General features: G+C 39.1%; 1 protein-coding gene across 1 annotated transcript; it reads left to right on the top strand.

Moving 5' to 3' along the window:
• The first annotated feature begins 5,566 nt into the window (after positions 1 to 5,566).
• On the top strand, positions 5,567 to 14,795 carry edn3b (endothelin 3b). The gene is made up of 4 exons (XM_080899632.1): positions 5,567 to 5,976; positions 6,105 to 6,309; positions 9,292 to 9,432; positions 11,212 to 14,795. The coding sequence occupies exons 1-4, from the start codon at positions 5,907 to 5,909 to the stop codon at positions 11,234 to 11,236; spliced, it is 441 nt and encodes a 146-aa protein (XP_080755758.1). The 5' UTR covers positions 5,567 to 5,906; the 3' UTR covers positions 11,237 to 14,795.
• The last annotated feature ends 1,204 nt before the right edge of the window (positions 14,796 to 15,999 follow it).

Raw genomic sequence — 15,999 nt, 5'->3', positions numbered from 1 at the left:
CATTTGTGTCTGTGCAACAGTTTTGGTTTGGCACTCACTGTAGAGAGACTTTCTATCAGTCTCCAATAGTAGCTGTATGCATGTTGCCTGTAATTTTGGCTAACCGCTTATGTTTAAGTCTTTATGCAACAAGAAAAAAAACAGCTCCATCACAAGTGTCTTGGAATGCAAATTGTATTTGGGGGTGAATCCACATGGGTTTCTCTCTTTTAAATGTGCACCCTGTGTCTTCTGTGGATATAAAGTTAAATTCCAACTTTATTTTCCAATTTAAACTGTCATCTCAAATTTAGGTCATTCTTTCACAGGCCCTCTGTGACTGTTTTAGTTTGACAATATTGATTCAACCACTCTGTGGGTTTTGCATACCCACAATACCGCCAACTTAATGTGAAGCATCACGGAGGTCATACAATTTCCAGCAAGTGCTAGTCATCAGTCATGGTAAACCATATGCTCTTCAACAACAATACCGCAAAGCAGGAAATCTCTGGGGTAGACGGGATCAGCTGCTACTCATTTGAGCGCTATCTTGCTGTGTTTAGTGTTATAATCCTCACCTTGGAAGGATGTTCCGTTCATGGAAAGTTCAGCACAGCCATACATATTTCTGCAGAGTCTTACAAAAATTGGTTGAAACCCTTGTCTGCATCCAGACGAAACATCTTAAGTAAGTCACCATGACCGGTCAGAGGTGATGGGAGAGACACAGGACAAAAATTACCCCGTGGAAGTGAACCAGACATTAATAATAGCTAATAATTAAATGCAGAGTAGGCTACATAAGCACTGTTATGCCTTTTGGTCAGAAGTCAATAGTTAATGCATAGTCTGATTAAGTTACATAAGCAAAGTGATAAATAAGTTCAAAGTTAAGAAATATTATAAGTAACTCATGCTAAAAACAGTTAAAATGTCTGGGTTCGAAATTTGCTCAGAGTGAGACATCGTTATCACAAGCAATCTTTGTATTGTACGTGCGGAAACGGGAGCGAGGGAGCGCTCTGATTATTCGCATATCTTTGACGTGTTTTCTCCGTTAATGCTGTGAAAAGTGCTTCGGCAGTATTAAAAGAGTGAACGAGTTCATGTACACGCTAAGAGTGCCCTACACGCTTGTACCTTGGGAAACGTTCGTCTTTGGAGTATTAATATGTTCAGAAACAACCTTTATATGTGTTTACCTGGAGTGAACTGCGATGCTAATGTAACGCACGTGTTAAGCTAGGCTAAGTTTGTCATTAAGATGTGTATTAGCTAGCAATTTATTTTCATTTTCTGTATATTTCAGTTACAAATAAGAAATAGCAAGGAGAAGCCTTGAGAGAGATAAGGCTTTAAAGGATCTTCATTAAAAGCAAGAAAAGCAAGCCTTGTGTGGAAGATCTCCTCTATTTTGTTCTAGCTTCACATGGTCACGTGTCGTGAGGGCAGGATAAGCACATAGAGAGAAAAAGGTGAGTGAACAAGAAACAGTAGATCAATGGAAGCCCCTCGTAGCCTAGGGTTATAGCAACATAACTAAGGGAGGATTCAGGGTCACCTTATCCAGGTCTAAGCATTCGCCAAAAGGAAGGTTTTAGGTCTAATCTTAAAAGTAAAGAGGGCGTCTTTCTCCCGAATTCAAACTGGTAGATGGTTCCACAGAACAATGAAGGCTCTACCTCCCATTCTACTTTTAAAGAATCTAGGAACCCAAAGTAAACCACCAGTTTGAGCCTGAAGTGCTCTTCTAGAGTAACGTGGTACTATGAGGTCTTTTGGATAAGATGGGGATTCAAGACCCCTCTTAGACTTGATTCTTAAACTTGATTCTGAATTTAACAGGGAGCCAATGAAGAGAAGCCAATATGGGAGAAATATTCTCTCTATTTCTAGTTCCTGTCAGTATTCCCGCTGCAGCATTTTGGATCAGCTGAAGGCTTTTCAGGGAGTTTTAAGGATTGTCACAAATTACTTGTCAGTTTTCTCACACATATGGCTAAAGATTCACCAGTTAACATAACATGCATGTCTTTGGACTGTGGGTGCAAAACCAGAGTGCTCCAGGGATATCCATGCAAAAAACTGGGAGAAACCCTTGAAAGGCCCTTAAATCTATAAAAGAACCTCCCTGTTGTGAGATGATAGTGCTAACCACCGCTCATTTTACATGAGTTCATCAGATTCATTTCAATAGGCTTACATATCCCTATCCATCTTAATACCACCTGTTTATTGTTTTTTCCACTCCTTACCTTAGGAGCTCCACAGGATAATGAGCGTGGAAATCCCCAGATTTAGCACACACAAAATGTTTTCTAATAAAACATAGGAGGGCAAGAAAAACAGGACAAAGTGTTAGCTGGAATGCTTCTTTAATGTATTATGCTCCCTCATGTCTCCCAGGTCAGGCTAGAATGTGCTGCAAAGAGATTCCCTCTGCCAAAAGCACAGCTATAATAAACACTTTTGGCAGGCTGAAAGTGAACATAAGAATACACGTGTTATAATATGTAACTATATGCATGATTTCTTGAGTCAAAGCGAAGAGAAAATAGATGTATTATTTACAATTGCTACAACAATTTGGGAAATAACAGAAATTTCCAATTGGGAAAACGGGGTAGGTTCGGGGTGGATTTTTAGAATGGTATTGGTAATAGACTGTTATGTTTCATGAGTAAAATTAGAAAAGTTTAATTAAATAAGGCCTGCTATTAGGTTTCACACTCCACAGCTTCAGTTTAATATCCATGATCAGCTATGCCAAACCAAGGTATCCAAGGAGATTTTGTAACATGCTTATTCTGTTTTGACTGCCTAGTTCTTGGTACATAATCAGCATCATGAAGCCAGAGTGCAACATCAGATTCATTCACCCAGATTGCAGAGATCCTTCACAGAAAACCCAAAATGATACCTTGAAATCATGGGTACATTATGTGACTCCTAAACCACATATTCAGTTTTCTGATAGCTTTCTGTCTCCATAACACTGGTCAGGAAAAAGAAAACAGAATATGGTCTTAATTAATCTGGAATTCTTTCTGTTTCCCAGCTTGGGGATTGTGCCAGAGAACTGGGATATGGCACAAAACCTCAGCCTTGGGGAATTTGGGAAGGAACCAGAGGGCACTCAAGAGTCAGACAGATTTAAGTTTGCTTGGATGCTTCAGTAGGAAAGTTCTAATCCAGAATACTTAATGCAGACTATCCAGAGAATTAGAAGGTAAACATTATATACTTTGGATCATTACACCAATGTATCTAAGTAAGTTTTTCAGTAGTGTTCATATAAATGTGGATACATTTTCTAGGTTTAATGACACCAATTCCAGGAAGAACTTTTAAATCAAGCCTAATCATAATCTACACTTTATCTTATAGTTTATTTTTAGACAGCTATTTCTGCAAATAGGAAAAAAGCACTTCCATATTTGAGAAATGAGCATTTCTTTGCGCTCCTTTTTGATATGTAATCTGATTCAGAACAGGTGAAGTGATACTGGAGTGTGTTTTGCTTTATTTTGTATTTCCTTTTTTTTTTTCTCTTTTTCCTAAATGAATCATCTGTGTATTGTTTATATGATAGAAAGAAACTGAACAATACAAAACAACATTGATACACACCGTAATGTTTAAGAAACTATGAAGATATTAGCAGGTTTGCTCATGAATGATCGCTGCCTCAAGATGGAAAGCCAGTTGAAAGGAAATTGGAGTTGGAGCCTCAGCGAGATATGTTTGTTTTTATTCACTTGAGCACCCTCATTCACAAACCCTTTGTGGTCTGTGGGGTTGATTTGGTTGGGTTTGCAATTTTTCAGCATCCAACATCTTAACTGACTATTTCTGTATGTGATGTACATCAGTAATGCGCCCCCCCCCCCCCCCCCCCCCCCCCCCCCCGGCTGCTTTCTTGATTTCAAATTCAAATTCAAATTTTATTTGTCACACACACACACAACCATACACAGTATGACATGGGGGTGAAATGCTTGTAGCTGTACAATGCCCGACCATTAAATGACAGAAGAAAAGTTTTACAATATTTACAATTTACTACAAAAATTTACAAATTAACTTAGGAATTTACAGTAAAGAATGTGCAAATAGCAGAAGAGATTATAAAGATAAGGATTATAAATTATAGGAATTATAGGATTATAGGAAATGTGTGGTGGTGCGTGTGGTGACGTGTGTGAGAGTCCAGTCTTATAGTGACGTGTTTGGGAGAGTCCAGTCCTACACCTGGTTCAGGGCCCGAATAGCCTGGGGGAAGAAGCTCCTCCTCATTCTCTCTGTTTTGGCCTTAAGGGAGCGGAAGCGCTTCCCAGACCTCAACAGTGAGAAGAGTCCATTGTTGGGATGGGAGAGGTCCATCATAATCTTCCTAGCTTTGGACTTGCACCGCTTGGTGTAGATGGACAGCAGGTCAGGGAGCTCTGATTGAATGATGCGTTCTGCCGAGCGCACCACCCTTTGCAGATCTCGTCTGTCCTGCTTGGTGCTGTTCCCAAACCAGGTGCAGATGTTTGACGTCAGGACGCTCTCGATGGTGCAGGAGTAGAAGTTCTTGAGCACCTTCAGTGGCAGATGGAAGTCTCTAAGTCTTCTGAGGAAGAAGAGACGCTGACGGGCTTTCTTAACCAGGGTGTTGATGTGACAGGACCATGACAGGTCCTGAGTGATGTGGACACCCAGGTATGGGAAACTGTACACTCTCTCCACTGGCGTGCCACTGATGATGAGGGGTAGAGCAGGGCGATATGGCCAAAAATATTTATCACGATATATATTTGAAAATTTGCGATAACGATATAACTGACGATATAATTGATGCGAGACAAAATACAACTCCACAACATTACTATCGCAAAAAGACAACCTTCCATTTATTTTCACGTAAACAAGAAGCTGGTTTTTATGTACATTAAAGCTTTATAAAAATGTAACAGTGCAAATGCAAATTCCTTGCTGAAAGTTTAACCCAAAGGCATTTCCAGTAGAAATGGGCTGACATATCCTGAGCATAACCATGTATAATATCCACTGAAGTTAAAAAGAGGTGCTTTGCAACATTAAACTGCAGTGTGCAGTACGCATTTTTCGGACCATAAGGTACACGGGATTATAAGGCACATTAAGCGAAACAAAGCAGTCAGATAAATCAAACTTTATTAAACTCATTCTTCTTGCTTCCTCCACTTCTGTACCAGCTCCTGGCTTCAGTCTCCTAGTTGGGGTGGGGTCTCTGTGTGTTGAGTTCATACCCTCAACTTATGGATAATATGCGCCAGTCAGTGGGTGGCAACAGGACAGCACTGATTAGTGCAGCTGAAGGACTTATTTCACTATCAAGACCACGTTTGTCTCTTTTATCCATCACTGAGCAATACCTTTTTATGGGTTATAAGAGCATTACTATTCAAGAGTATTAATATTCATTCATTGATTTATTCATAAAGGTGTCCAGTAAAAACGAGTAAAAGCATTAAATAAATAAGTATGAATAGGCATATATGTAAATACATACACTGCTGCTGCATCTGACAGAGGGTGGGTGCTAGGAGAGGTGTGGGCGTGTACCCTCCGAAGTCCCGCATGTCTTAAAAGGCAAAGCGACTTCAAGGGTTTGTTCCTCGCCTCGCTCCAAAGACCGCACTTGTTTTGCGACTGCGGCAGTCTGAAGCTTGGATTAGAATAAACACGTTCCCTTCACCTCAGTGTAAAAATTGCAGGTGCAGGATTTACGGGATGAAGTCATTAGAATGAAAGACGACGTCCTCCGACACTTGTTTTTTCATCTGCGGACCACATGAACTGCACACGGACACGCGCCAAAGTTAATGGATCGATGATGGTTGGAGATTAATTTGCTTCCTCGTCAGGCGTTTGCTTTATTTTGTGGAATATATTGAGACATGGCAAAGATGCTGTCCATCCTCGCAAGAGTCGTGCTTTTCAAGATACTGGCAGTTATTGTCTTGCAAGGTAGGCAATAAGATATATTTATTTTTTAAGGTTGTTTATGAATGCACTCAGTACCTTTTTTATTTATGAAGAACTTCTGATTTAGCTGTTTACTATTATTTTTTATTGTTTTGTTTTTTTAAACATAGCTGCTTCTAATAACGGTATCTTGGCGTCCCGCGCCATGGTCCAATTGGACTCAAAGGTGTCTGGCTCCCGGGGTTCCGCTGACTCACAGCTGTCTGAGACAACAGAAGCAAAGTCCAGACAAAAGCGCTGCACCTGCTATTCCTACAAGGATAAAGAGTGCGTCTACTACTGCCACTTGGATATCATCTGGATCAACACCCCCGAGTAAGGCACGCTTTATTAAGTTCAATCCGCTTTTGTGCAAGAATCCCAGAGGTTGCACAACGTCTCCTCGTTTGTCAGGAGTTATAAGAAGTAGCAATTTAGTCTTTCAGACGAAGATTGGCACGTGGCTTTTTTTGCAACTGAAATAGGAGCCGTGCACTAGAGGCACCACACATTGCAGTTACACCCAGTTACCCACCCCGAGGCACCAGATTCAAGTGATGGCAGGCCCAACAGATTGCCAGTGTTCCTGCAAGAGTTTGGAATCAGGCAGGTGGAGGATATTATTTACCAAAGTTAGTGCATTTATTGTGTTTTCCGTGCACGCCATGAGTCATAGCCTAAGTCTGTCTATTGATAAAATGCAATGACAGATTTCTTCATTGCGCTGGCTGAAATAGTTTGACAGATATATTTAGGATTGGGTAGTAACAGATTATGTGGGAACAATTAAGTAAGTATTGTTACATCTTTAATGATTATTTGATTCTATGTTAATTAAGTTATGTATTTAGCTTTATATAGCTATAGCCTTTACTATTGCTATTAACTGGTGAAAAACACTTGATAAGGGGTGTTTCTTAGACAAGTTGTCAAAGTTATGGCAGGAGAAAAAAAGGAGTCGAGTTGATGTTTGCTGTCAGCAGCAAACATCTCAACTACAAATACAAAAAGGGGCAGTCTAAGATGCTATACGTCTACCAAGGATTTGGTTTAGTTTCAGATTTTTTTTTGTTGTTGAAAAAATCTTACGTGAAGACATGGTGTAAAGCAGACCTTCCCTAAGTGTGGGGCCCGCCCCCTAGGGGGGGCGCAGAGCCATTGCAGGGGGAGCGCGGCATGAAAAGGGAAACAACAAAACAACGCTTGGACACTGCTAGCACGGGGCGCCCACACAAACGCAAAGCAGGAGATGAAGCATCGCTGAATATGTTTCCAAACCAACTTCATTCTAAGCCAAAGACTAGAAAATATGGTGAAGCATATCTTCTCTTTGGTTTCACCTGCACAAGTGCCAAGGTAGGTCTCCCCTGCAGAATTGGTTTTCCCTGCCTCGAGAGCATGCGCTGGGCTCTTCAAATCACGGACAAACAGTATCCCACATTCTTGATTTTTAGTTCACAAACACTTGTTGTAATAAATACCTACTCCTGACATTTTGGCGATATTAGCTCTTTATACAGTAAAGTTACAGTGGGATACAAATAATATCAGGCCGTACCTGCCACGATTTGTTCCCTCGGTTCAAATCATGGACAAACAGTATCCCACAGTTGTTCATGTTTTTAAACCCATTTTGCACAGAGAGGCATTTTTTGAAAAATGTATTGATAGCAATGTTGAATATTATTACACAGGACAAAAAAACAACTACAAAAAAAGTTTGGGAACCACTGGTGTAAAGTGTCTGATCTCGCAACAGTATCAAATTCTGCACATCAAATTCAGATTTCCTTTTAAGTTAGGCCAAGCACCACATTTAGTAAGATTTTCATAACTTTTTATAACTTTTAAATAATCCTGCTCAGGAACGGACAAACAGTCAAACCAATCTAGTCACAAATCCTCTTTGGCTGAAGTCTTACAGATAAATATTCTTCTCAGTTAGTTAGCTGGCTTTTTATTTCCAGCTATAGGACTCATCATCTAACTTGTGGCTGCCACTTGCAGTTTGAGTTCAGCTAAAGATCTGTAAAGTAAGGTAAAGGCAGATGCCCAAACACCTGCCAAAGTTCTAAAACCTTTTTGTTATGTCAGTTTCTCCTATAGTGGGTGTGTCCTTACACACATATTTACATGGACACGCACACACACAAAGGTGAAAATAATACCAGTAACTCTATTGCAGCAAGTATTAGGTGCATTATGTGCGTGTTGAAAACTTGTTCTTACATGGTTGGAGCACTGCACTGAAACAGAAGATTCCCAAAAGGATTCGATGCTTTTGAAACAAAAACATAGCAAACCCTTAGTTAGAGGAGAAATCCCAAATGTTCCATCCTTTTGTTCTTGCTTACAAGACTAACTTTGAAGTATTTGTGTGTACAAGTTTGATCAAAAAGATCCTACACATTGTAAGAGTGTTTAAAGTAAAGCTTTCCTCAAATCGCTTCTTTCACTTTGGAATAACTGCCCCAGCTGACAACAGCATTTCGCTACATTGAGCGTGATCTCTGACTCACAGCCCCGACTTTAGATTGAACAGGTATTAGGTTCAAATGCATTTCACCCTGAAGTTAATTACACAGGCTGAAGTTCCAGTGGAAAAAGACACAGTAAAGGCAGCCCAGCAAGATGCCAGCAACACTGTAGGTACTCAGTCAGTTATAAGCAGCAGGCAGTCTGACATAATCTGTCAAATCTACAAAAGAAAGGCTTTTATCTGTCAATTCAACGAATCTTTTATTTGTCATACAGAAATGCCCAGACAATAAAATGTTGACATTGTCAGCAGACCCCCCCCCCCCCCCTTCCCCAGAACCTCGTAGGTCCTAAAGATATAAAGGCCTCTATATAGATCCTTATTTTTCACAGAATCAATCACACATGGTTGAAAAGAGATGAGTGGAAAGAGAAAGAAAAGAAGTGATGCCTACCTGGCACTTGGAATCTAAATGTTATCCAGATGCGAGGATTAGGGCCAGAATAGACAATATGGTGATGGATGCTGACATTATAAATGTGATATATCGAAGTCATATGTCAGGTTTGTTTTTTATTCAGTTTCACTGACCTTTCTGGCTGCATTTTCCATTGTCAAAAGAACAAATGTTCCCTGGTTCACTGGAGAACAGAAAAATGTAGTTGTTTAAAAATTGCTTTAAAATGAATAATTAAAACTTAAAACAAATTTTTTTCTGCGTAGGGTTTGAGCACTGACAGTGTGAAGGTCCTGATGTATCTGCTCCATTTATTATTTTTGCTTTGTTTTGCTCATCTGTTGCTAAATGCTGAAAAAAGGCCTCTCTCTGTCCTTCTAAGGCGCACTGTGCCGTACGGAATGTCGAACTACAGAGGACGTCAGCGAAAACGACGTGGTGTTCAGCCGTCCCAACACGAGGGGGCAGAGACACCGCGCTGCCGTTGTGTTGTGACCGAGTGTCGTGATTTTTGTCTGTCAAGGTCAGTCTGATTATTTCTGTAAAAATGATATTGAGACAATCCTTTTTCTCTCTCTACTTTTGTGAATTTTGATTGCATCCATAAATGAGCCTAAAGAGTGACAGAAGTAAACCTTGTGCTGACAAGAGGCTTATAATAAATTTAACATGAACTTCAGAAAATGCCCAGACAGAAATGTTGACATTGTCAGCAGTTCTACTTTCTGACAAGCCAGATCCTGCACTTGAATTACTCTGGTTTATCTGTACGGTGCTGCCTTTAGAGCCCACAGGACAAAAAATATGTCCGCACAGTTGCTTTGGACAGCTGTGCTATTCTCACATGGACACAGTTTGAGAAAAACACCCAGACTTTTCGCTTCGTGTAAAATATGTTTTCAGCAATGGCTTGCACTACCTAACAAGAAAATCAGTATTGAGTTAGGTTCTTCTAGGTGGACATCTTCTAGCATGTTGGCAAGGTGGTTAGCACAGTTGCCTCACAGCAAAAAGACCCTGGGCTTAACTCCACCCTCTGACTGGGGCCTTTCTGTGTGGAGTTTGCATGTTCTCCCCGGGTCTATGGGTTCTCCGACGTGCAATTATTGGAGTTAGGTTAACTGGGAATTCGAAATTGATCCTAGATGTGAATGTGAGTAGTTGTCAGTCTCTCTGTGTTAGAGATTGGCGACGTGTCCAGGTGTACCCCGCCTCTCAAGCTATGACACCTCCAGCCCCCTCCAGGCTCCAGCCCCCCTCTCAACCCTGAATTAGATGGAAGAAAATAGATGGATGGTTTCTCTAGAGCAGTGGTGTGACTGGTACTTTTTTTCTTATAAATATAACTGATAGGCACATCGTCTAGCCTGTTATCAGACAGAATAGGTAACTTTTTCTTCCAGTGGTTCGTCATTGACATTTAATTTATTTTGGGCTTACCTTACGTTTGTTTTTTACGTAGTGATAGAAATCGATTTTCTCCTGCTGATGATTCAAGACCAGCTAACACAATTTCAAGTCAGCTCTGATGAATAGCAGTTTGTTCAATAGCTGTGCGGAAAACATCCCATGATAAATCACTGGGCGAAAAGCCTGAACTTCAGCAGCATGCAGCACTTTAAATCGCCACATAAGTGCAGGGTAATAGCTGTTCATAAGTTTCATAGGCTGCACAAACAAGTGCTATCAGCTGCTTCTTGGAACTGCCCATAATTGTTAGGGAGCTGAAATTTCCTTCAGTTTGACAAGCCTGGACAGTCAAAAGTTAACTTTCAAGCATGAGGGAGGTTCTCATACTGAAAGGAAAATGCTGTGACATTTACAAATCTAAATTAGGATTGTAGTGGGCCACCACAAATCCAGAGCAAGCACTTTTCTCTAACAAACTGTAGCTTGAATAGATTCCTGGTGTTTAAATATGCTGTGATCAATGGACAGTGTGCTAATTTATAAAATAGACACAAAACATATACACAAGTGTTTGACTCTTCCTACTTATTTTAAGCAGAAACTTGTAGTATATTTTTAGTAAATTGGGCATTTGTTTAAAATGGGAAGAAAGAGGTTGGTGAATAAATCTGTCAAGTATCTGATTTTACTGTACTGTGTGCTTCTGGATACAGCACATTTGTCTAAATAAGGGCAATTTGTATTACTGTATAATCCCACACTGGGGACCATGAAGTGAAGCCACAATGACACAGTCTCTTTTGAGTCTCCTAACTTTATGGATCTGCAGCACTGAATTGCAATATTTGCTTCTTCAGTATTACTAATTTAGTCTGATATGTTCTCTTCAAAGCTCCATACAGATCCTCCCAACCTGAAGTCGTCATAAAATTCCTGGACTTGGATGACAGTTTGATGCACCTCCATCTTCTTCTCTTCTTCTTGGGTGAATGGACCCTTCATTTCTTTCCGTTTGGCACTTTGCCTTCCCAGGTACGCACAGGGAAAGAACTTTGGAGTTTAACACTGCCGACATTCCTCAGCATCATAACTCTTGGAGCAAGTTGGTTTCAAGAACTCAGAAACTTCAGCAAATGTGATACAGACCGCGGAGCCTATCCCCTTTCGATCCCATCTGAGAGCCTCATGAGGAGAACTTTAACCACAGCATACTAGCTGGTGACCTTTTGTTATGCAAAGCTCGTTTAGACCCACCCTTTGCGTTCATATGTAGTTTTATGAACTGCCTTTGACTCAGTCTTTAAAAATAATGAGATCATATCAATGTATATAGGAAGACAGAGGCATTTTTGCAAAAATGCTGTAGAGGGAAAAGCGCCAGGAGGAGCTATGTAAAGCAGGGTGAAGCCATGATATTTTGATGTTTTGCCTGATACTTTGCCATTAAAACACCATTCCACAATGGAGAATACCACTTGTGTTATGAGGCATATTACTGAGTTTTGGTTTATAATATTATGTAGCCTGTATGGAGGGCATTTAATTATATTATTTGTTAAAACCATTATTGATGTTCATCAAGCTTTCATCTCAGTTCCACAGCAAACTCAGATTAATAGCAACTTCAGAGCCAGTGAACTGCTTTATGGTGTATAGCTAGGATTCATGTAAAAAACAACTATGCGATGCATCTTATTATATCATTAACCTTCAGCTGAGCAATAAATACATTTATTCAGTGTCCTCTAACAGATTCTGAGCAAGCAAACTTTGCTTATTTATTCTCTAAAATGTTTGCACCTTTCAGAATTTAGAGTAAAAGTAACAAAAATATTCTCACAGCAGAAAAACTGCGGTTAGTATAAACTAAAGCCAAGTCAGATTACGCAGACTGCTCTAGAAAATCAAACAGGAAAATTACAGGAGTAAATGTTAGTGTCTGTTGCTTAATTTATGGAGTTTAAAATGAGGAAGCTCTAATAATTGACTTATATTAGGCCCTCGAGCTTAAACTAGCATTACAGTGTTTTTCACATATTTCATGTGTAGTCACAGGTTCAGGAATGCAGCTCCTAAATTAAACTTGTCACAATTGGCATCTGTGTGCAAGAAAGATAAGAAAAAGGATGAGAGGCCGTGAACATTAAGCAATGTGATAATATTGATTGTGGGGAAAAAAGTAGTATTGTTACACTTAAAGAGCTACTTTTTAATGTGAGGAGAACAAGACCGTGTCTATAGTTTTATAGTTTAGTTTTGTTAAAGAATCCAGTGTTGAAAGCAAGCATATGATATGTAACATATTGGATGCACAGAGTCAAAACTATGCATACATTTTCCAAATTACACATAGACTTTCAAAAATCTCCTCACTTTGTGTTGTATGTACAGTGTGTGAGTGTGTGTGAATTGTATTTACATTTAAAAGCTCGTATTCCCATTCCTTAATCAACCGTTAAACATAGCAGGTCAATAAAAAAGAAGCTTACTCGAAATAGAGGTGGGAGCCAGGATTTCCTTTAACAGTATGACAAAACATCATTAACACTGGCAGTAACAGTGGTTTATTATAGAGATGAAATAACTTTTCTTCCTGTAAGACTGGTAACTTTATATAATCTGTTAGCAAGTAATAGTGACTATTTTCATGCTATTTACTTGTTGTACGCTTTTTATTAAAACAGGTGTGACTCTTAATCTTTGGACAAGATTTCAGGAGATATGAGGAGCAGTAAACAGAGTCATTTACATGTAAATCCTTTCAGTTATATAAGTGAACCTTTTTATATGGTGTGACAAAATTTCGCACTTCTTTTTCACCATTATGTAAATCCTGCTTTTTCTTTAAATTCTCTTTCTGTGTATTTGGTCCTCACACCATACAAATACTTCATTACACACATACAACTGCCTCGGACTGCGTAAATGTACAATAAGTACCCAGACCCGGTGAAGTGAAATTCTTTCATCAGAAATGGAGCTTCTCTGGTCTAGAAAAGTGGTTTGATGTGGGGAAGTACTGAGAACAGCACAGCTGAGTAGCCTCAGGGTTTATTGTCTGTTTATTGTCTGCACAAGGTCAATCACAGTGCTTTAACTCTTTTCACCAAAAATTACTCACTCGTAGCGATCACATGTGCTGAGTTGAATTTATGATATCTACGCTGTAGCCCAACTCATGCTCAGATTGTGAGATGGGAACTGCCGCCACATGTATACAAATATTTTATCTCTCTAAGCCAGTCCACCATTGTACAGTATTTAATACATTTAAAATCTAAAACTTGATATTATTAATTATACAAGTTTCATTACCTGCTTTTTTCCCTTGTGCTAAAAAAAAGATGAGCAATAAATAAAGCGAATACCAGGAGTTACAAAGTTTTTCAGCAGATACTGTTAGAAGCTGATATAAGCTGTGGTTTGTGACGGTTTCTTTCAATCTTGATATCTTGAAATAACAAAGTTATCCAGATAATAGGATAATGTCCTTATAATCTATGCAAAAGAAAATATTTCTCCATGTGATCACGAGATAATTTTCTAATTAATTTGAGTCTTTGTTTTCTCAAGAACAGGAGGAAAATGTCTTTTCATTATAAGAAAACATGTTGGCTATCCTGAGATTGTGAGATAATTTGCCTTGTGATAACATATTTTTAAAAATCGCGACCATGGTCACTTTTTGCTGTTGTTGTTGTTTTTACATTTTTGTTTTACATTTTATCCATTAAGGCATTATTTTGTGTGAAATTTCTATCACACAACACCTTTCCCTTGTAGACAGACTGAGGTCATATGGACCCTCTGAAACACTAATACCACCTATCGTCTTGGAATGTCACTCTAAGTCCACCCTAAATAAGCCTACCCTGGAGCCTCAGTGTAAACCTACAGTGAGCAAGGTCTTATTCCCACAGTATACCATGGGAAATATTTCCGAGCAGACATCCTAACTATTCAACAGCAGGTCCAGGGCCCCTGTGTGGTTTACAGTTTGCTGTTTGTGTTCTGGCTCATTAAATAAATGAGCCCGGTGTGTCGTAGAGTGAACTTACCGGTCCTAATCACTGATAATAAAGATTGCTCCTTTCACAACAGATTATCCAGATATGATAAAATCATCAGGATGTTTAATTACATTTATTGTTTGTTTATGTTCAATTTATTTTGATCATGTAAACAACATACAGAAGCTCATTAAGGAAAGAAAAGAAAAAAGAAATGCTTCACAAAACGCACGTCAATATTGCTTCACCTATTCTGATTCAGTTACATGTAGAAAAGTACGGCATCTTATCAAATATGATATGATAATTATGATATTATGTTGCTCAAATGCACACTAACTGAGTCTAATGGAGCCCACCTTCCACATCGAACATGATATTTGTTGTCTTTTTACAGTTGTTTGTAAACAAAATGTAATGTATTGTGATGTGAATATGCATTAAAGTCTTTTATGCTTTGATTAAATAATAACCAGCTTTTTAAAATGCTGTTATTTCATTGTTCATGAGACGACAGCATATTTATTATTATTATTATAATAGTAATAATGTTATGAGCAGGCACCATTTGGATGCCAACATCGGTATATCAGAGTATTTCAACTGCTGCTGAAAAATGAATTATTAATGCCAGAGGTCAAAGGAGAATAACCAGACTGTGTTAAGCTGTAAAAAAGGCAACAGTAACTCAAATCAACACTTGTTACAAGGTATGCAGAAGAGCACAACACAATACAAGGAAAGTTAAAGCAGATGGGCTACAGCAGCAGAATGGCACCAGGTGCCATTTCTGTCAGCTAAGATTGGGAAACTGAGCCACAATTCAAATGGGATCATCGAAATTGGACTGAAAAACCTTGGACAAACATTGCCTGGCCTGATGAGTCTCACTTAAAGGTGCAACATTCAGATGGTAGGGTCAGAATTTGGTGTAAACAACATGAAAGTATGGATCTTTTTTTGGCATACTTTGAACTCCTTAGTACCAACTGAGCATTGTTTAAATGCCAAGCCTAGTGAGCTTGTTGTTGACCATGTTCATCCCTTTCACTGTACCCAAATGACCCCCACAGTCTCACACATAGCTCAGTCCAACAGAGCATCTATGGGATATGTTGGAATGAGAGACTGGCATCATGGATGTACAGCCAACAGATCTGCATCCACTGTGTGATGCTATCATTTTAACATGGGCCAAAATCTCTGAGGAATGTTTCCAGCACCTTGTTGAATCTATGCCATGAAGAATGAAAGCAGTTCTGAAGGCAAAAAGGGTGTTCAACCCAGTCCTAGCAACGTGTAACAAAGGAAGTATCTGAATGTATTTGTGTAATTAAAAAAAGCACGTATAATATTTTAAAAAATGACGAAATGCTTCTCTACTTTCCAGAGCAAGTTTAAAACTACATTCTTTCTTGATACTTCACACTGAGGGGGCTTTATTTCTTTATTTCTTTTATTTATTTATTTTTTAAAGTTTTTTGCATTCCACTTAAACCTCAACCTGATGTTTCTAGATCTGAAAAATCACTCTAAGATGAAGCCAGCATAAAAGAGGTTGAAGCCAAAGTGTGAAACATTTGGAATCAATTCCTTGATTTATGATGAAGTGGTCTACTGAATCATGCCTGACATAAAGGCCTCCTGGCATGTTTATGAGTCACACTGTA

The sequence above is a fragment of the Rhamphochromis sp. 'chilingali' genome (assembly GCF_963969265.1).
Source record: "Rhamphochromis sp. 'chilingali' genome assembly, chromosome: 12".
Taxonomy (NCBI): Eukaryota; Metazoa; Chordata; class Actinopteri; order Cichliformes; family Cichlidae; genus Rhamphochromis; species Rhamphochromis sp. 'chilingali'.
Note: the sequence above shows the minus strand (reverse complement) of the source record. Positions and strands in the feature narration are given on the sequence as shown.